This window comes from Passer montanus, unplaced genomic scaffold (genome assembly GCF_014805655.1).
Source record: "Passer montanus isolate IOZ18808 unplaced genomic scaffold, ASM1480565v1 scaffold96, whole genome shotgun sequence".
In the NCBI taxonomy this organism is placed as follows: domain Eukaryota; kingdom Metazoa; phylum Chordata; class Aves; order Passeriformes; family Passeridae; genus Passer; species Passer montanus.
In genome coordinates this window covers 1,411,786-1,434,823 of record NW_024375034.1, presented here as the reverse complement: position 1 = coordinate 1,434,823, position 23,038 = coordinate 1,411,786, and the positions used below count along the sequence as shown (strand labels likewise).

The window sequence follows — 23,038 nt, the reverse complement described above, 5'->3', positions numbered from 1 at the left end:
AGACTCTACTGTCAGACATATGCAAAGCTAACTTTTAACAATCTCACAGAGTAGATTAATCTTCTGCCTTCCCCATAACTTTATGAATAAAGGGACTAGACAGTGCTTTTTTTCAGCATTCAAGAATAAGTTTGAGAATAGGTCATCCATGAAAAATTTCAGCCTTAAGGATGAATATTTTGAAAGCTCTGAGCATATAAAATAGAATGCCAAAAGAAAAATAGTGCTTCAACTAAAACCATGGACTGGTGTTTTGAACCAGCAAGCTTTGAAGGAGAAATATCTTCTACTGCTACTGCAATTTTCTCTTCCCTTACTAAAAATAGTGACTGACAATAAATTCTCTTTAAAAGCCACTCATTTCAGGAAAATACAATCTTTTCTGTTAAATAATTGTATCAAGGATATATTCATTCCCCTGTTAAAGATAAAATGCATGCAATAAGGAAAAGAATTGTACAGTTATTAGTGAATTTATGTAGTAATTTATAGAAGTTTAGTACTAAATAAATTTAAGTAAATAAATTTTAGTAATTTATTTAGAATTTATAGAAGTAATATTAATAGCTTTTTTCCCCCCCATAGAGAATTATAATGAGTTACATGCTTGTTTGTTTGGCAGGTTTTTTTTAACAACCCCCACCAAAGACCAGGAAATCTTTCTCTCATACTTTCCATTCTAAAGATTATAGCCTGAAATTTCACTCTGTATGAGGAAATAAACTGAAAAAACTAGCATATAATTTTATTTATCTATTTAGTTAAAACCTTTTAATACCATTTCAGGATTACTATCTCCCATTCCAATGTTGCAATTAAATGAACCAAAATCTTCCAACCAAGACTAATTAAAGCTGTAGTTTCTGAACTACAAAGCCAGTAAACACAGTAACCTAAGTGCCTTTTCCTGTCTTTTTCTTGTTTACATTTTCAGTGTCACTGCTGGTGGTAAATAAAACACAAGCACAAGATATACATCAAAACCAAGAACATGGTATAACCTCTTTCTGCTCAGACTCTTTCAGGAACAATCTGCAGGAAGAGAAGATAAAAAAAAAAAGCTGGAATAGATTTCATTTCAATGTATATTTTAAATAAGTCATTTGCTCCATTGTTTGCACTGAGAAGTGCTCACCCATTTGGTCCTTATAAAAATTCCTATGTAATTAAATACATGGATAGATTTTATCAAACACGGGTCTTTACTGTATCTTGTATGTTCAGAAATAGTTTCAGACCAAGCCAGCCTTCAGTGCTGAGTGCAGCCTCTGCTGCAGCCACCCGCCCTGGCTGGAGGGGACTCCTTTCCCTGAAGGCTCTTCTTGCAGGAAGGGCTCTTAGGGACAGTCTTCATTTGAGCTGGACTCATTGCCAATCACCAGAATTGCACCTTCTGGAATTCCTCTGAACCCAATGAGTGGTGTCCTCAAAGGCTTTTCAGAGCCCTCTGCAGCAGAGGAGGAAGAAAAAGACAAAGAACCAACACCTCTGTGCAAGTTGTTCTCCTTGTATTCATGGTATAGTTACAGGTACCAAAACAAAATCAATCTGATTCTTGAGATACAAGTTTAGAGGGTTTTGGTTTTTCTGCTGACTCATTATTCATTGGCTTTACAATGATACGTAATTTCTACAGATTAAAACTGGTTGGTTTCACTGTGGTGCAATTTATTACTGTGTGAACATCTAAAGGACCAAGTTCCAGCCACATGCCAGTTTTAAGACTGGAGATTGTTTTGGTCAATTTTCTACTCCTGCAGTAAGAATATTCAACACAGAAGCCAGAGAACAAATGTACACCTGTACTGTTCCATTGTTATTAAATCATTTTTCACAGAACCACAGTGTATGATTTAGCTTCTTTCCAGAGTAGCTTGACAGCTCAGATCAAAGTGGCATCCTGTGATAAAATCCCACAAATGTGCTAAAGAACAACATCAGGTACTTGTCACAGTTTATGAACTTTAAGAAAAAAACACCAATCAAAAACCATGCACAAAACCTACAAGCACAACAGACTATGAACTAGTGCTACAATAATTTGCATTAACAATAAAAAATGCTAACAGTATCACTGCATTTCTATCACCTGCAACCTTACATCCTTTCATTGTTAGAAGCAAGTTTAGCAAATCTGACAGCTGTTGTAACCTCTTTTACTCTATCTAACCAAGTGTCAAGCCAGGGTTTTATTTGTCTGATTGAATACAGAAGTGCACAATAATTCCCTGTTTCCTATAGTGGAAGATTATAATAGAAAGAATTTCCTCAATTGTCACTCTGTGCATGCATGTGTACTGACAGTAGCAATTTCCTACTGAACTTACTAATCTTACAGGAGTTCTTTAGGACCGTATAACTGAGATACTTTGATGGGTCTTTTGAGACAGGGTCACTGGAAGGACTTTGCAGCAGGGTTCAACTGTCAAGTGACAGGTACGTGGGGATAAGAGGCAGATTCTTCTGTTATTTGTCACTTGCTGGACATTAACAGGGGAAGAAAATGTTTTGAGCACAGCACATACAAGGCAGAAGATGCAAGAATATCATCTGTGTCACTACTCCTTGCCAGAAGTATCATGGAAGAAGAAATACCATTATGCAATGCATTTCAAAAATCTCTTCTTGTCCTACCTCCTAGAAATAATTCTTAAATTTTACTGTTTTCCTTTACTGTTGCTCTTTACATAAAGAATTGGGATGCTTTAAACAAAAACACTGTTGAAAATGAAGGTCCCAAATGCTTTGTGTTCTAATAAAACAGATCTAGAATCTCAAGCTCTTTTGTGAACCTAACTTCCACAAATTGTTGCTGCTTAGTTAAGACTTGTTTTCATCTTACAGACTAATTACCTTTTTGATCAGTCAACATGGTTGTTAGCATTAACTTTTTATTACTCTGATTTTATTATTTGTCATGTATTCAAGTACCACAACCTCCATTCTTTCTGCTCCCCTTTGTTTCAAAGCAGATGTGTCAAGACAGATCATTAAGTGACCCAGAGAATCCATAAGCTCAAATAAGTCCATATCTGCTTCCAGTGCATAAAATTAAAAAAATCAAGAGCATTTAAGTTCACAGCACCCCTGTGGATGTCAGGAAGGACTTAGGAAGGAATATTGTTTTGAACAGCTGACTGTGGTCTTGTTCAGTAAGTGACTGAACTGTGCCCAACAGAACTTTCAAACTTGATTAACATTACCTTGACAACCAGCATCAAAATGCAGCAACTCTACCTGGTCAAAACTCTTCCCTCCTCCTCCCCTGTCTTTTTTTTTCCCTTTTCTAAAAATTTTCTCAAACTGTTAACAAAATTTAAATAATGTTGTGCAAGCTACTTTCAATGGAAATACACTTTTAAAAACAAAATTATTTTCCAAGTATTTTCAAAGTAAAAACAATTAATAACCTTCTAGAGACCTCCTGCACCACTCCATGTGAATTTACTTACACTTTTAAACAGCTTTATTGGATTATGGCCATGAAGACTGATGCTTTAAGTCTCTGTACACAGAAGTCTCATTTGACTCAACAGGATATTTATCCACTAAAAAACTGCAGAACCAAAGCCATATGGCCTTTTGGCTTAGGTTACAGAATCATAAGAATGTCGTCTTTTTACTCTCTCACTAAGGGTGAATTAACATAGTCATGGAATATGACCCTAAGGAAATATTTGTGCCCAAAAGCACAAGCCAACTCTTTAAAAGCACAAAGCCTGTTCTTTCACAAGGGTTTTCTGCAGTAAAGTAATGGACTTCAGTCCAATAGTAAAAACTGTTAAGAATGGTTAAATAATTTACAATATCAGTACATAATGTACTTACACCAGTTTGGTTTGTGCTTGTTGTCATGGAATCACAGAATGTCCCATGTTGGAAGGGACCCACAAGGACCATCAAAGTCCAACTCAACACCAACAAATCTGGACAGGGACATGAAAACAACCTCGTGCTTCAAGTACCCAGTTTGGAGGTCAGCTGTTCCATGATGCTGAGGTGTATTAACACAGGACCTTGTGTGAGTAATGCTTAAATTAGCAAACCATACACAGCCCATAGGCTTCACAGACAGAGAGGAATGGAAGTAACAGTTCATACTTCTAAGGTGGTGATCTTACATCTGTCATAAATAAGTCTAAATCATTTTTATCCCCACTAATATTCAACTTTATAAAAGCCCCACAATTCACTACTACACCAGCCTTCCCCGGTGCACTGTAACTCAGTGCTAGTGTGACTGCCCTGTTCCAACAGTGTAGTTCTTCCAGTTTCCATCACTGAATTTCTTAGAATGAAGATGAATGTTGACTTGTGTAAACCTCCTGCTGCTCTTTACACCTGCCTTATGCAGCTCCCCTATTGCCCAGAGCATCTGCTCATATTTTATCTTCAAAATGTACTGCTTCTTCACATTTTGATTTCTCCTATAACTCCTTAATAAAATCTTTGTAGAGTCAAATGGTGAAAAATTGTTAAGCCCAGCAAACCGCCTTTTTTTTCAATGGCAGATTTTATAGTACCTGAAAAACTTCTCCACTTCATCCCCTTTAAACACTGGGGTTTTGTTTATTAATACTGTTTAATGCAATTAGGGGCCACTGAAAAAACTTATTTCCCAGAAGCAGAGGACATAATCTGAAAATAAGGAACACTTACCATCTAAGATTTATTCTGCTTGTATCTTCTAATTCCTTTCTGAATTTCTTACAACAGCACAGTCCATGTTCTTGGGTTCCCAAGAACATATTAACCATTAAAATATGATTACAAGAATTTGTAACATGCTAAATAGTTACAGTAAATTCTGTTGAGTTTTACCAGTATTGCAAAAAAAACAAGTCATAAAAAGGTCATTTGAACCAAGTTTATCCTATTCAAATTATTCCAGACAAAAAAATTAGTTTTTTTCCAGATAGAAATGTGTCTGTAACATCATTCTATCGTCAATAAAGCTGACATGTGGCTTAGGGGTTTGCTATGAAAATGAAATGAAAATGAAGTATTGTCTAACCATTTACAGGGAAGAAAGACCCTAATCTTAAGGAAAAAGCCCTACAGGCAAACAGTTAAAATATTGTGTGCCACAAGGCAAATACATGAAAAATTAAAGGAACAGTATATGCTTAGCATTTATGCAGTATCATTAAATCTAATCATGACTATGCACAGTATTTGACAATAAGTTAACATAATATAATGCTTTTGTAGGGTTGGGGAGGGGATGTGTGTGCTGGTTTTGAACAGTGACACCCAATATATCATCCAATGAGCTTTCAAAGACCAGGCTCTGCAGGAAATGTAACCAGGTTTACTATTCCCTGTTGTACTTCCAACCTTTACACTTCAGCACCATTACGACCCCAAACTGAGGCTGCTAAAATGAAATAGCCCAGAAAGTTTGCTAAACCACCCCAGCTTGGTCCAGCAGCCTCCTGAGGCCCTCTGGAAACAAGTGGTGCTTACACACAGCACATACCAGCAGAGCAGGCCCTAGTACCACTCACACAGTTCCACCTCAGCATCACCAATATTCACATCAACAGAATCAGACACGAGAAGCAAATGACAATTTCACCATAAGGAAGACTGACAAAGGTAGGGGATTACTTCCCCAGGCTGCCTGATTCAAAGAATGAGCCCTCTGCTCATAGAAGCAAACCAGTGCTAGACTGGAATCCTTAGATTAGAAGTTTTAACTTGGTCCACTTACGTAATTACATATCCTTTTTTAATAGCCTGCATTTAAAGACACCTTTCTATGGGATCAGAATTATTCAATACCACAAAAACAAACCTAATAGGTAATGTACGACAGGCAGCATAAGACAAAACAGAAAATGTACACATTTCTTTGCACTGTCTGTGTCTTGAAATGCAGAATTAGCAGCATGGGTATATCATAAAGCACTCACCTCTCACAAAAAGAAGCAATTGTAAAAATGCACTCAGCAACATCATTTCACTAAGCCATTGCCCAGTTCATGGAGTACAAAGCTTACAGGAAACAGGTGCAATGACTACTAGAACTGTCCTAAAATCCTGTTCATAAACACACCAAAATTTCTGGTTTCTTCTTTAGAAATTGTACTAAAATAAGAACAATGAATGATTCTGTGTAGCAGAGAATTACTGCTGTTCATTCTTCCATTACAGAGCAGCAGCTGCATGTGTCTGCTCCTGTCATGACTGGAGCATTGCACTGAATGGACATGATATGAAAATATAGTTTTACGTTTTCTACTACAAAAATAATTTTTCCACTGTGCCACATGGAATCAATGTCTGAATGAATTCCAGCACACAGGTAAAACCCTGTCAATTAAAATCTTCTCCAAGTCTATACCCACCATCTACAGAAACTCAGTAGTGGAGGTGGCAGAAATTCTGTCTTATGACTACTCCATAAGGTATTTATTAGTGCAGTGTGAATAGTTCTACAACTACATAGCTGTGAGTTCTACAGTTCTTTCAAACTATACTAATTTACTCTATATTCAAAGAACCTATGGATTAGACACACTGGAAAATAATTCATCTTCCAAGACAATTCCAAAACAATTGTGAAAAAGGATAAAAGCCTTTCCACTCAAAACATGCTGGACTGACAAGTGATTCTACCAAACTACTGAATTTTAAGTCATTTGGTCTGCCACTGCTGCACATTACAAAAAGAAAACAGTGTTACAGGGCTGCAGGAGAAAATTTCTTCAGGTGTAAAAAAATAGACAAAACAGGTTTATGAAACAATATATAAATAGAAAAAACAATAAAAAGTAAACAACAAATAGGAAAAAAAAATTAAAAAACCCCAATAAATAAATAGAAAAAACAATAAAAAATAGAAAAAAACAGGCCTTTAACAAGCCCTGAACCATAAACACATATAGAGAACAGAATTTATAAAGCCTATGCACTGTACTTTATTTAGAAGTATCTTGCACAGGAGAGAGGTGCTTTAAGACAGAGTCAAGGCCTGCACAGAACTGCATGGTAGCAGAATGAGGCACAACAGGCACAAAATGTAAAAGAAAGCTACAGGTTAGATAAAAGCAAAATCTTTTTCCCTGGAAGGACACCCCAACAGGGGAGCAGGTTGCCCAGAGGGGCTAAACAGTCTGATCCTCCGAAAATTTCCAGGCATGCCTGGATAAAGCTCTGAGTAACCTCATCTGACCCCTGAGCTGATCCAAGCTGAGCAGGAGGCTGTACCAGGACCCTCATGAGGTCTCTTCCCAACAAAATTATTCTGTAATTCTCTAATTACAAAGAGAAAGCAGAGGAACTGATAGTCATAAATAAATCACTGTGACATTTTTGTGACATATGAAATAGTATTGCAGCAAAATTATTATGCAAGGGTATAAAGTCTTTATATGAAGGTCCATAAACCATTCTTACAGTACGCACAAACACAGTAAAATTTATGTGCATGGTAAAAAGTCTAATTTAAAACTTTTATAAAATTTAACTAGTTACATTTTATTAGCATTACTTCTTTCCAAAAAAGAGGTCTAAGTATTACAATTAAGTACATCTTGCTAAGAGGCAACTATGCATTTTATTATTTAAGTGATGAACATGCTTCAGCTTTTAACTTTGATTTTCTAACTAAATAAATTTTGTATATGCCAGAGAATTTTACAGAACAATTCCCATCAGTGCTAGCGCTAGCACTGCCCCTACAGAACTCACATTATCAATCTCAAAGGAAACTCTATGTCAAACTGCATTGTTTGATTAAGAGCACTTTCCACTTTGCTCCCTGTGTCCATCATTGTAATCTAACTACCAGAACAGCAAACATGCTGCAACAACCTGAAGCCTTGATTAATTTACAGCTAACCTCAATTCACCTACACCCACCAGAAGAGGGGTATTTTGTTGTGTAATTTTTGTGGTTTGGGTTTTTTGTTTTGATTCTGTTTTTGTTTTATTAAATGGTGTGAGATGTGCCTTAAGTGTTTTTATACCCGACTACACAGAACACGGGTCAGTTCCAGCCCTGAGGCAGCTTTCTGAGAGCACACAGTCGTGTTTGCATATGTATTTCCTACCGCTGTCAAATCTGCATCAGAAAAGCCTGCAAATAACAAGATCTTGGCAGAGCACTTCAGTTTCATAGGACACATGCACAATGCAATATCCATAAAGGAAAAAAAAGAATAACCTATATCTATGTGGATCAGACTAAATGGATAAAAGCATCCTTGAAGGATGGACACCTCCTAAAGGCCCAACAAGCAAAACCAACATTTTAGCAGGGCATGTTGCAATAAGACAATGGGTCATGGTTTTAAACTAAAAGGGGGTAAATTTAAGAGTATATAAAAGGATGAAATTTTGTACAGAGAGTGAAACACCAGCACAGGTTGCCCAGAGAGGCAGCAGATGGCAATGCCTGGAAACATTCATGGTAAGGCTGGCTGGGGCTCTGAGCAAGCTGATGTAGCTGAAGATGTCCCTGCTCACTGCAGGGGAGTTGGACTAGATGGCCTTTACAGGTCCCTTCCAGCCCAAAGCCTTCTGTGATTCCATGACCCCTCCCATGTGAACAGGAGCAGGCCAATCCCAGCTGCCTCCAAGAGTGGTGATGAATGCACTGGGGTCAGGCTTGGGGTTTTAGAGGGTTTGCTGCTGCAGAACGTGGGCAGTCAGGGATCCAGGCTGGAGGAGCAGGTGTGTGAGCAGTAACCCTGCAGCTCCCACAGGGGCACCCAGGACCACACACTGCACAGCTCGGTGGGGATGGTGGCTCAGAGGGAGGGGCACCAGGTGACAGCTCCCTGCAGAAATGCTCCAAGTGCCGCCTCTAACAACATTTGTTAGAATCTCATTCCTAGTAACACCCTTGCAAGAGTCCTGTAAATTGGGTTAAGGCTTATCTCTACTGACAAAGACTTTAAGAGCTGTTTTACTGACACTACTGAAAGCAGTGATGAAATGAGCTACTAAAGGCAGGAATGAAGGATATAGAGAGAATTTATTCAAGTTACACTGAATTATATTAAAATACTTCTCTTCTGCATCTCCTTTGGAGGACTCCAGTATTGTTCACATCTTTTTTTTTTAACATTATTATTGTCTATATTTTATTTTCAGAATTGTTTTTTCTCCCTCCCTTGATAAATGCTTTAATTTTGTAACTATGTCAGAAGCATCTGTCATTTCTCCCCTAAACTATTCAGACACATAGGATGAGAACACGTTGCCTTTCTAGACTATCCTTACTACTGAGGCAAGACTCATGTAGCATGCAGGCACAGGTACACACACATCTTTAAATTCATCTTCATTTGTTCTAACCTTTTCAAGATTCTTAACAGCTTCTCAGCTAGCTCTTTGCAATTCTAATGAACCATTTTCCAAAGCAAATACAAACCTTCCCATTTCATTTTCACTAAGTCAAGAAGGTGGCCAGGGCCAGGATCAAGAGCTCTTTAGCATGCCTTCAATTATTGTTCTCACTACCTCCCTTCCCTGACCACCCAGGTTCAACTCTCTTCACACCACAGCAGGGAATACACCCACCCTTCCCTGATGAAAAGCAGCTCACTTCTCCCACAGACACTCCCAGTGACTTCATAGGGGAAAGGCTCAAGTGGAGAAGGACACTTGGCTGTCATTTCACTTGTGTTTAAAAAATATAACCTACCGGTAAAATGGGGGGTGCAGGAAATAGAGGAGTAATAGTCCTCCTTGTACTGTCTGGGTACCTGTTCTCTCTAATCCTCTCTATTAATTTAGCAATAAAATATCATCAGCATCTCCAAGATTTTGGTTGGCAATCAAATTTTAATTACAGGGAATTTAGCTCTCCATTTAGGATCATATCCTTGACACACAAAGTACTCCTCTAAGAATGCTGGCTTTTAGTGAAAATGTCACTTTTGCCAGGAGTTTTACCCGGACACCAGGCACATCTGTTATTTGTCTATGAATTAATAACCAGTAAGAAACTTTCACGAAAGGCTGCATAATCTTTTCAGACCCTGAAATAATTCATTGACCTCTACTAACTCAGCAGAAGAAACTAAATGCTGCAGCATTTTCTTAAGATAATCAAAAAGACTCTGCACTTCAGACACATCTTCTGCAGGAAGTGCTCAGACACCTCCTTCCCAGCTCCCAGAAACAAGAGAGGGAATCATCACTAGGAGATTGCAGCCTCCAGTTCTCTTCACCTGAAAAGATAAATAACTGCACTCTTTGACTGTGTGCTCTCTTAACCTTTTCCACCTTAGTGAATCCAGAGCTGAATTTCATTACTGCAGATAACATAAGCTGATAAATGCACTTTTTTTTTTGCAACTGTTTGTGATCTAGCTAAAATAAACTACATAAAATTGTCCTGTGGTATAGTGTGTACTTCTCTCTCCCACAAATCAAAAAGGATCATCCTTCCTCCAGTGCTAACCAACAAAGTTACAGCTAAAATTAATGTAATTGTTGTTTCATATATAAATCTTAACTGAAGCAAGATTTTATTACATACTATCTCTTGTTCTTACAAAGTCAGATCCATGGTTAAATTAATGCAGAAAAAAACCAAATGTACTTACTCAAGGAAATAAACAAATTTATTTTGGACATAGGAAAGCTTTCACTGTCCCACTGCCAGCAGAATTTATTGTTATGAGCTATAAAAGCACTGTTACAAGTGTCAGAATCTTACCCACAAAGAAAGTTTTGTACCATAATGACCATCTATAAAGGCCCAACTTTACTAAATCACACAAAGGCAAACTTCAAGATAGATCAGCTGAGTAATAGCCACTGATAGCTGAAAAGTAACCAGCTGCAGCACTCTCAAACCATGAAGAACTTGCAATACAGACTCATGTTCTAAGAAAGCTAGATAGCAAATAAAGGAAAATATTAGAGCCTGATGAGGCCCCTCAAGCACGGTCAAGGTCTGCCTGCTCTCCCAAACCCTGATGAGAAAAAGAGCCAGTGATGACAGGCCTATATATCACTGACAATCAGATGCATTTTGGCTGGGTTGTGACAACAACCTGAAATTCCAGAGGGATGGAAAGGAGGAAGTCACGGTCAGGAATGCAAAAATTAGGTTGGGGCAGTGCCCTCTGTCATGACCCATCCTCTGCCCTCCTTCCTGCATGCACAATATCCCTGTGACTGTCCAAACATGCAGTGCTCCAGCTCTTCCTGGTGATGCTCCAGGCCCTGCATAAGCAGCTCCCAGACAGCACGGTGCTGTTTGTGCAGGGACACACAGCAAAACAGGAGACAGCATCTCTGGGGGTGGGACTGGTGTGTTTGTTTGAATCTGTTGTGATAGGCACCTTTCTGTGAGCAAAATGAATGAGTCAATACCTTTAGAATGCACCAACAGAAATGAGATGTGGATGACAGATGACAAAGGCTTGGAGGAAGAAGGAGACAAAGTAAGCAAAAAGTGATGCAGAGCAACTGGGTAAGAAATTTAAGTGCTAAATTACTACAGTGAGTTTTAGAGGGAAACTGCACATGGAATTATGCAAATGCCAACTACAGAATGCAACTTGATGCAGAACGTGCAGGACAAGGGGCAGGGATGTGTACAGGAGAGACAATATAAAAAGAAGGACCAAGTGGCCAACTTGACAAGGTCACATGGACAAAGTAGGAATAGTGACTTGGACTTGAGAGAAGACTAATAAATCATTTTTCAGGGTATGCATCAGTGATTTCTCTCTTTAGGTTTTCAGCTGCATGTAGCATTGTTCCAGATTACCCAGAACAGCTGGAATCCAAAGGCTGAATGATTTCCAAGGGTCAGAACCCTCATAAACAGTGCTAACAAGTTCTTCCCTCAAAACAAGGTTGTGAGCCAGGGAAAAGCTAAGAAGCTCCCCTGCTACATAATTCTAACTTGTTACAGAACTTGTGTTTCACGGGAGACAGAGACCCCCACCTCTACCTTCTAACTTGCTACCACATGAGGGAAAAAACCCTACACCCTGCATAAAATTCAGGTTTTTTATTTCCTGTGATGTTCTATCTACTAAAGCACTGAGGAATGGCCAAGTACTATGGCCACAGTAACTGCACAAGCTGAGCCTTCAGATAAAGACAGCGAGACCCAACTGCTCTGGCAGGGTCTGCTTTGGCTGTGGCCTGCTACGAGTTCCTGAAGCAAACACATGAGGAGCAGTGCTCCTGCAGGATTTGTCCACCATTCCCAAGCATTATGTTCTCAAACCATTTTCCATTCACAGCTCAAACCATTTCCATTCACAGTTGTTTTGCAAGGCTTTGCATTTCATCTGATCTGATTTTTATGAAGCGCCAAGGCAGAGAAACATTTTATATGAGAATTTATTTTTCTGTGAGAAGCTGGTGTATGTCTGTCAGGCTGGGATCAATACAATATAACATTCCCCTCAGATAACTCTTTCACAAACTACTATTACTGTCATTTTCACCAGGACATAACATCACTCATTAGACACTCTTTAGTAATCAGAGCTCTGCACTCCAAACTGTTATTGCCCTTCTAACTTGCATCCTTTCAGCATCTAAATAGCACTTTTTCTCATACTAAGAAAAAAAGCACAAAAAAATAACCCAGTCCCCAAACAAAACCACAAACCTCTCACCACAAACAAAAACAGTAGCTCAGACTATATGGTACATACTGTCACTGAGCCTGTAAAAATGTCAGTTGTCCTCAGACTGAACTTTTTACCTAGTCTGACATAAATCTGTTATAGTCTGAAAAAAAAAGAACTTCAAATATCCACAGAACCTTACTGGCAAGTCCTTACACACCTATAAATCTTTAACTCTTGGATGGAGACATTTAGTGATATCTTCCAGTAGACCTGGTACTAAGAGGCTTGCTGAAGGTCACACAAGATAGCTGTGAGAAAGCAAATCTGAAAACATTTACAAGACATTTATATACTTATCTCCCAGTTCTCTTTTTTCGTTTATGACTCAGTAAAGAATTTCTTTTTATAGTCACCACTCCCTACTGCTCCAGGCCATTTAATTTTAAAAAAAGGAAAGAAAAGAATGTCAAATCAAAATAGCGCATACATCATTTTTATAGTGTTCAACAAAGGAAGCAGCCTCTCTAAATCTTGCTTTTTCTGTAGAATATGCAGATACGTTACTTCCCAGAAAATTCTCTTTCAATTATGGCTAAGAAGCATATATCACTTTACTAGGTGATGATTTCAACCCATAAAAACATACAAAGCCATAGATCTAGGAGAGGGACAAAGAACTCAGCAGAGTCTTTGAAACTAACGTTCCTTAATTATTTCCAGAGAGAGGAAGTCAGCACTTAGACCTCAAACATCAATATTGCTTCCATGCACAACTATGGAAGTGTTATGTTTCATAATATTTATAAGATTCGATTGTAACGAAGGAGGAGGAACTATGTGAAATTCTGAAAGCCACTGCATTTGTCATGCCTCTCGGAGAGGCATGACAAAAACCTGCCAAATAAAGAGCCACGTGTTCCATATGGAGTGGGCTGAATGAACCAGCTGGTGATGACAGAGAACTCAGGAGCCATGGCAATGCTGCTGCTGAACACTCCCTGCTCCCAACATCCAGCGTGAGAGAATGGAGATCTGCATGACAACGGGACACTGAAAGGAAACAAACCTGCCCTGTCCTTTGGCAAGGACACAAACCAAGCAATCAGCTCAGTCAGCTACACTGACATTCCCAAGGAAAAACAATCACAGCAAATAATGAAAGACACGATTTTATTCATCTAGAAATAAATCCAGGAATGAGTAACAGCCACCACAGTTTTGTCCAGATCAAGTCTTGCCAGATTAGACTGGGTTTGTGGTCATAGGATTAGTAAGTAGCAAGTATCTCATAATATGACTAGATTCTGACATCCTTCACAGGACTTTTACAAAAATGGGAAAAATGGATTAAATTTCTCTGGAATCAATGGAGATTTCAGAACACTTACCAATGATTCTCAGCAACTAGGGAAATTAATTAAATCATTTTCTACAGGGGTCTGTTTTGGTTGCCTCACTATGGAGCATAACTTGGATAAGAAGAAAAGGAAAGAGAAAGTGGGAAGGGGAAGGACAAGGAGAAAGGAAAAGGAAAAGAGGAAAAATATTTCCTGAGCGGGAGGGAGGACAAGGAACCATTAGTGCACTGCAGGGCAGAATCTGAACTCACAGTAATGTTCAAAAACAGGTGTGCTTCTCCCAGACGGGATACATTAAGGATGAGCACAAGTCATCACATGTAGGCAGGAACAGTCGGCTCCACAATGTATGATTTGAAACAACCAAATAGGCAACACTTCACAGGAAAGTGAAAAAGCTCACCTCCCTCCTGCTATATAAAACTGCAGTTTTGTTTTTTCCCTTGAGACATTGCTGCCTGACAGAACACTGCAATTGTCATAAAATCAGTTATCACTGCCTCATTAAGAACCATTCTCCTTAGACTCTGACCCCATTTACAACCCCCAAATTCTGGTTTTATCCCACATTAGCATAATCATATCACCTGAAGTATCATTCTATTTCATCAGGAGGAAAAAATAAATTGGTTTCCAGTCTACTGAAAGAATAGAGTTCTAATCTTAGCCACTACCTCCCACTGAGATAAACCACCCAACACATCAAATTTCATATAGGAGACATACATGGTACTATAGCAAATGTTCATGAGCAAAATCAGAGGTGTATCCAAGTCCCCCATGGAATGCACTCAAGATTCTCTACAGCTTTTTAAGTCATGCCCTTTTAACATTACTTAGTTGCCTCTGTAATTTAATTTCTAGCTAAAAATTCTCATTCCTTCCCATGTAACACTCAATTTTGTACTGTTTGTTTGTTTTTAAATTACTTGGTGATTTCTTGGTTGAACATAAAGCATCATCCATCCTTGGCTCCCAAGACATTTCAGCTACATTTATCAGAGACAAGACTAGACTGGAATCTTTTATCCAAACTGAAGACATCTTGGGCACAGCCAAAACTAATTCAGTTTCATAGAAACAGCAACAGCCTGAGCTTTGGAAAGATGAGGGAAGCATGAGTTTTTTCCTCAGAGGTTTAGCATCCATGCAAAGAGAGAAAAATTGCACACATGGAGATACAAATTAAAATCATTCAGGCTGGAACTGACAGACACAAATCCAGCCGAACAAGGGAGCTGCTAAAACTACGGCACAGGCTGGGAAAATGTTGATATGAAAGTCTTCCTCCTACAACTCTGAATACATATAAAAAATTGTAAGCACAGGGAGTATGAGCACTTTCAGGTGAGCAGGGAAAAGGAAAACCCCTTCACCCATTAAGCAAGCCACAGAGATACACAGGACAGACAGAAGCAAGGAGCAAATGACAGAGCTATAATCATGGAATTACTAAAACAAGTCAGGTGGCTGAGAACAGAATTGTCATAATTTTTCACTATCTTAGCTACCGAGACTAATTTGTTGTTTGTTGGGTTTTTTTTTAAATGAATGCATAAATCAACTATTTCAATTACACAACAACATGACAGATGTTCCTACGTCAAGGGGAGATAAGCAGCTACAATACTGGAAATATAATCTATAGTCTCATTTTATAATCAATACTGTGTGACTACATATTAAAAGAGAAAACAAAAGAAGGCATTTTCAGAATTCTAATGGCAATCAAATGCCTGTATGTCCTTAAAATTAGTCTGGAGTAAAGCACAAGGCTCTTTAAAAATTCCTAAAAAAAGATCTCAACACATCCAACCCTAAAATCTAAAAGATTAGACAGTGGTAAAGTGGTAAATACAAAAGTGAACACATTCACCCATTTGTTAATCCAGGATGGCAATTCAGAAGACATAATTGTGCCTTTACCCTCTAACAACCAACCAAATGTACTGTCATTCTTAAGTCTGGAGGGGGAAAAAAAGTGAATTCCCATTCAAATTCACACAATAACACAAGCTACAGAAAGATCCATAATTCCTGCCCTTCAATTTGCATCTCAGTTATTGCACATCTTTTCAAAAGGCATGAATAATGGACAGAAAGGCTACAAGCAGTGATTAATGTACTGCACCTCTTAACTAAGTCCTCTCAGTAGTTAATGGTCAAAAATGTTCATTTGTTTTCTGGTTTGAACTTGTCTGATTTCCATCCATTGGCTCTTCTCACATTTCCATGTACTAGAATAAAGATTAAGTTAAGTACCTCTGTTCCTGACATTTCTGAGCCATAACCTTTTCCAGGTAACTCAAGGAGCTCAGTCATGCAGCTTTCTATCATCATGCCTGTTTTCTTGACAACAAATAATTCATCCTGAACTCCCTCCAATTTCCAGCATACTTTTAAGGGGTTTGCCACAAAATAAACCTGCCAGTTGATAAGTGATAATTTCTTTCAAAAACTTGTCTCCAGCTGCTGGAGTGGAGCCCTTCAGTGAACAAATCTCATACTGTGCTGGTTTTTGCTGGGGTAGAGTTAAGGCTTTTTCCACAGTAGCTGTGCTTTGGATTTGTGCTGGAAGCAGTGCTGGTAGCACAGGGATGCTCTGGGCATTGCTGAGCAGAGCTCACACAGAGCCAGGGCCTCCTCTGGCCCTCACCCGACCCCACCAGTGAGGGGCTGGGAGGGGACAGAGCCAGCACAGCTGAGCCCAAGGGATCCAAGGGATATCCCAGCCCACGTGGGGCCATGCTCAGCACTCAGAGCTGGGGGGGAGAAGAAGGAAGGAGGACATTCAGGGTGATGGAGTTTGTCCTCCCCAGTCACTGTCACATGTGATGGGGTCCTGCTCTCCTGGGGATGGATGAACACCTGCCCAGCCATGGGAAGTGGGGAATCAGTTCCTTGCTCTGCCTTCCTTGTGTGCAGGGCTTTTGCTTTATCTGTTAAAATTACTGTATCAACCCACAACTTCTCACTTTCACTCTTCTGATTCTCTCCCACCAAAGTGAACAATCAAAGCTGAAGAATAAAAGTGCATTTAATCCGTTTTAACAAAAAGAAGTACCATTTGACTGAAGAAGCAACTCTTCATTCAAAATTAAAACTTTCAAAATGCAAATTTGACCTGTACAATCATGAAGGCAGCTGCAGTACTGATAATAAGTGACTGTGAAACAGAATAGGGAATGGCTCTGCTGCATCTTCTGGAATCACTATTTCCCATAAGTGAAGTAAATTACTGTGTGCCCCATAAATATCTTTGATACCTCCCTTATCTCCTTCAGTTTCCAACACAACTTTTTAAAACATTTCTAAACATAACAAACATCAGAAAGAAATCCTAAAATTATTTTTTAAATGGATTAACCAAAATTATTTCTCATAGTTTCAGTCCTTTAGAAACAGTTTCCTTGAGGGCATACAATTAACATCAAACAAGCAAACCTTAAATCAGAATACTTTACAACAGGATACTGCTTTTGTGTGCACACATACTAAAGTCCTGTTGTCAACTATAAGATGACACACTGATGGAGGCTTCTAGTCAAAAACTGAATGTCTTTGGATCACAGCCAGCACTGCTACAGGCATCCTAAAGGCACTGTTAGCACTAAGAACAGCAGCAACGGTGGCAATTTTTCAGTTTGACAGGTGCTAAATACCACTGAACTTCACTGTAAGTCCATTTTTATTGCAGCTATTGCCCAACTCTCCTTAAATGAACCTTACAGTAAGAGAATTATAATAAACAGCCTTAAACCAGTGCCATTTCAGCTGAAAGCTATATGGACAACTTCCCTTCAATAGCAACAAAGACCCACATAAGACAAAAGGAAGTGTGCTCCTACCACAGCAACCCAAGAGCAGAGCTGGGATCTATCACTAAGACCCATCTTATCCCCAAGTGCTTTAATACTTTGTCCTCTCACTTCCCCTGAAAACATTCATATTGCAAAGGTGATAATATTTAGATTGATACAAACCAATGTAAACTTTACTTGGCCTTTACTGGAAACATTCTACGAAGTCATAGACCAAGAGAATAAGTTTTAGTACTCATTGTAGCATGTAGCTATTCTTTTTTTTTTTTTTTTCCAAATTTCAGAGATGAGAAAGTATCAAGGAAATTAAAAGCTTGTTTTAATTCAAAGGAATTTCTAGTCTATCTCCTGGACAAGAAAGAAAATCTACATTTCTCAGATGTAGGCATCTCCTGGCACATTTCAAAATGGCAGCCTGGCTATAAACAGATATTCTCAACCCAAAGGAATTTCTCTAGTGGGTGCTGCCCAACCATCACCCCAAACAAGTTTTCCACTTGTATAGTGCTGCCACTTATAGAAGTTTGGTGTATATTTATTAATCAGAGTCAATGTGGGACATTTTGAACACCCTTTAAAAAGCCCAGCTTTGATTTCCCATCTGTCCTGTAAACTTTCCCACTGAAGAAGTACATTGCTACATTGCACTTCATGGCTGAAAAAAAGGTACAGAAGCAGATAACTGTATTTCTTTCAAAAGCAACATTGATTGCTTTCAGCATATAAACTCCTTATTTTACCACCAATATATTCACACTCAGACCATATACAAACATTGTCTCCAAACAGATGCAGTTACTCAGCATTTTGCCAGAGGGACTATGAATATACCCTTAACCTCATACAAGTGTATATAAGTTGTAATCAATTAAATGTGTTATCAATTAAATGTAGTATCAATTAAACACTCCATAAACATGTCCCAAATTCACAACAGCTTCAGTCCCAAAGCAGGTCAGTGATTTTTGCAGAGTAATCCAACCAATTCTCAATCTTTTCACAAAAAGATTACTTTCTTTTTAAAGCAGGACAAAATTCAAAGCATCTTCTACACTAAACACACACATACGTGCACGTTTCAAATCCCTCACTGCAGGTTCTCCAGCAAGTTCTACTGAAATGAAAATCTCAGTATCAACAAGCAGGTAAAACACTCCTCACCATAACCAGGTAACTACTGTTCAGATAAACAATGCAATTTAACTAAGACACAGGTAATCTAATCAATTACCTGATATAAATAGCTGCAAGTGATCTGCCCCAAGCACATGAACTGTTTGGCAACACTGACACCAAGTGACAGAATTCAGGAAAACAAACCACAATGATCCCCACATAAAAAAGTTACAGCTTTTATCCTCATGCTGTGGAAGAGGTAAAGCCTTATTTTATCATCAAGAGAAGAAAATGAATGAATACCCATAAAGAGAGCTGATATTTTCACATCAACTATGTATAAGTGTCAGAACATCCAACATTAAACACGTGTTAACAATTCAATTTAACTTTGATCTTGCAAACACAAGTCAAACACCATGAGCAGTTCAAAGTTTGATGCATACCAACCTCACAAATTCATTTCTAAAGAAGAAAAAATTAGTGGTTTGCACACACAGAAAGTGTTGGATTCCATTAACTTCGGTGAATTTGGTTAATTTTTCAAGTAAAAGATTGCAAATAGTACTTCTATACACTTCCATTTAGAAAATTACCTATTAATGCAACAATGTCTACTAAGTTTCACTTACTTGTTTTGCCTGTGCTTCTCTGTGCTGAAAAACCAAAACCCAGCAGTCCAGCATCATATGCATCAAGTAAACTTGCCCCCCTGCTGCCTTACCTGAGAGTGCACAAAGCACAAAGCCCAACTGACAGCACAGTAACTCCATCAAACACCACAGTGTTACCACCCACCGTGTTTATGCCCAGCATTGTCTTCTTACAATCTTCCATGATCTTACCTGCTGACGTTTGTATGCCAAGTAATCAAGATTTTCCAGATCTTTTTGAAACTTTTGGTAGGTTTTCTGTAGATCAGATTTACTGGATACACTTTTCAAAGATTCAAATGTTCTTTGAAACTGTGAGGGAAAATTAAAAAAAAAAAAGCCAACAAAAGATTATCATTCATACAGTTGCTGTGTTTCAATCTGTATTACAATTATTTTCTACTCAACACTAAGGCTATTGAGCTTTGTCACCTCTAACCTTCCACATATTCCTACAGTTTTGTTTTGACACCAATCACAGAATTCAAAGCATTGTATGTATGCCCTCATCAATTCAATGAAGTCCTCTAACTTCAAAGGTTAGACTAAACACAAGCAATCAATCTCTAAAGGTGAGTGCTTCTTCTATGCCAAGTTCCAGGAAGTAATAAATGCACACAGATTTAAATACTTTCTTTTCAACTAAGAAAAGCATATGCGACTTTACACAGGCCATGAACTCATTCTATCAAGCGTAACAGCAGAACTTAGAAATCACAGGGTGCTTCTCATCAAGCTAATTTACTTAAGAGTAATTTAAGAGTAGATAATCACCTTGGGCAATGTGCCCACATTCTGCATGAAAACTGTAACAACTCCAATTATGCTTCACTACAGACCTTACTTTTAAATTTAAAACTTCTTTCATGCATACACTATTATTAAAAATAGGACTGGTATTTTTCAGAGATGCATAACACCAGCCCAGCTGTAGGAACTGTAACAGAAAGGTTAAGACTTGTGTCAGAGGAGAACTGGAGGTCCAGCTTCCTTGCTACCTTCAGGAAATCATGAGCCTTCTCCTCTGACTTGCTGTAAATATCCTTCTTCACCTCATGAGCATGTGATGGCTGCAAAGCTGCAGGTAGCTCAGTAATGTTTTGTTATCATTGTGATTACCACCAGAAGCAAGTCTATAAACATATATTCACACTGAAATAAGCAGGAAGAACTACACTTGTAAATCCTTCCAAAATATTGACTGAGCCTACTGCAGTTCCAGGGCCTGTAGGTGAAGCTCACCCATGGTACCAGTGCCCAGGGAATGAGGCAAGGGACTGCTTTCCAGTCAGTTCTGGAAAACCAACCACTTCTACAGTAACTACAGCCCACATTTCTCTGTACTTTTGCTTAAACTACAGCCACTGAATTGGAATAATGAACCACAGGAGCAGAAGTGAAAAGAAAAATAAAAAGAAAACCTCCACTCATCTTCTGTTCCTCTTTAAGAAGTTGAGACATAACTGAGAGTCCACACTGATCATGGATGTGGAGTGCTCCAGAGCCCCTCATTCCTGAGCAGGAGACTCAGCTCAAGCCCAAGCTGTACCTGATGCTGAACAGCCCCCAGATACTTCTCCTTGGGGATAAAAAGCAGCTGCAGTGGATTTCCACTGACAATTTACAACAACTTGCCTGGAACCATCACACAAGTTAGCACGTCTTGTTTGCCACTCTGCAGCCTTTATTTCAGTCTCACTGCTCTCATAACCAAAAGGCAAGTTAAGGCAGTGTTTTCATCTATTGGTAATTTATCTTACTCTACCTCATTAGGCACTACTAGAGGTTAACTGGAGACTTTTTAGCTGCATTTAAACTGTTTGCTACCAAAAAATAAAATATAACTTTCTCACCCAAAGTATATGTTCCTGAATTCTGTACCAACATGGCTGACAGAACACACATGCTAAGACAAAACTGCAATACTCTCTATTCTTTTCTGTTTGACTTCATTATCTTCCAATTTTTGTATGATTTGTTGTTTTCTGATTTTGTCTCTGCTCCAGAGCTGATCTGAAAGCCTTTGCATTTGCAATGTTTGCTTTCATCAATTCCCACTCCTGGCTAATCCCTTAGCTGGAAGCAACTCAATTGCAACATTTGCAAACAAGACCTGAGTTCAGTTTAAGGTGACCAAAAGCACTCCATAGTCCTTGCTTTTTTTCAAGTGTGTAAGAAACTGCTCATAATGTCTCTGGCAAGTTCATCGTGCACCTTCTGCTTCAAACCACAACATATTTCTCCAGAACTTAGCCCAAAGCTGTTGCACCCCGTTGTGGGATTGAATAATACAGGGAAAAGGTCTCCAATGATTCCCAAACTCACTAAATAAACATAAGGTACAGTCTTTTCTTGAGGCGTCTTTTTTTTTTTTTTAGATAATCATCAACATGTTAGACTACAATACAGTTGTAGAAACATCATCAGCATCCTTTTAAGGATGTACTTAATCCCACAGCTTCAATTCTTCATTAATAGAAGCTCTGCTAGCAAGATCACTCACTTCATGTCCTGCAGCAACCTAAACATTAATAATACATTTGGCTCTCTGGAAAGAGATATAAGAAGCAGCATGAGAGCATGATCAAATACAAATCAAATGTGCAACTACAAGGGCAACATGCTTCAATAAAATTGATGGGTAACTGCCAGAACATCCACATCTGTCTTTAGATGCAAGGGAGAAACACTTTTTACAAATTTAACTCAAAAGTAAATAAAAAAATCAACCAAGAAATTTTAAGGAAACATAGATATGCTCTTTCCACTGTCCTCAGCAGGAAATCAGAAAATTGTGCCTTGGACATACAAAGGTTATCAACACATATATTAAACTTAAAACTACATCTGGATCTTTCTGCATCATACTTCCTTCAGTGTGAACCAGCATTTTGGGGTGAGTGGTAAAAAAACCTCTCACATCTCTCCTGTCTAGAGGTGGAAAGAAATATCAGAATTCCTTTTTTTTTTTTCTCTTACCAAATAACCCTAAGAGATTCACAGAAGCTCTTTTCTGCCTGTTACATTTTCAAAGTGCTTTGAACCATTTCTGGAAGCTGAGAAGTAGCATTCCTTTGCTACGTTTGTTCTCCGTGGCACTACTAAGCAGCCACCTGGACTCATTTTCCCTCCATGGTAAAATCATACCTCTATGATTTTATCAGAGCTGCTTCTGTTTGTCAAGTTACCACAGGTAACTTCTCAGCAGAGATACTGCATAGACAACTTTGTACCTTAAAGAGAAGAGCATGACTTTATATTAATTAATATCATAGCATTCCCTTCACAGGAAACCCCAAACCTACCAAATGCAGAACCAGAGCCCAGCACCCTGGTCCTATAACGCAGGGTGGGTAACACAGCAGCCCCAATGTCCTGAGCAGGCACCACCAACACATGGCTGAATGAAGGCTCTGTGCTCACCCGACTGGAAACCAACACACACTGAATGCTTCAACTACGTGAAGCAACTCTCACTGTCCCATTTTAGGTACCACAAAGCAACAAATACCATCAGAACTCTGAAAGTGATG

The 23,038-nt window shown here is 38.7% G+C and overlaps 1 protein-coding gene across 4 annotated transcripts in view; it reads right to left on the bottom strand.

Moving 5' to 3' along the window:
• The window catches only part of CTNNA3 (catenin alpha 3), a 407,897-nt gene that overhangs the window by 358,150 nt on the left and 26,709 nt on the right, over window positions 1-23,038 (bottom strand). For all 4 annotated transcript variants that reach the window (XR_005626215.1, XM_039696239.1, XM_039696238.1 and 1 more), the window contains one exon: window positions 19,698-19,817. Coding sequence is in view for 3 of the 4 variants with exons in the window: in XM_039696239.1 (XP_039552173.1) it covers window positions 19,698-19,817 (120 nt within the window). In the remaining variant the exon portion in view is untranslated. The remainder of the gene's footprint in view (window positions 1-19,697; window positions 19,818-23,038) is intronic.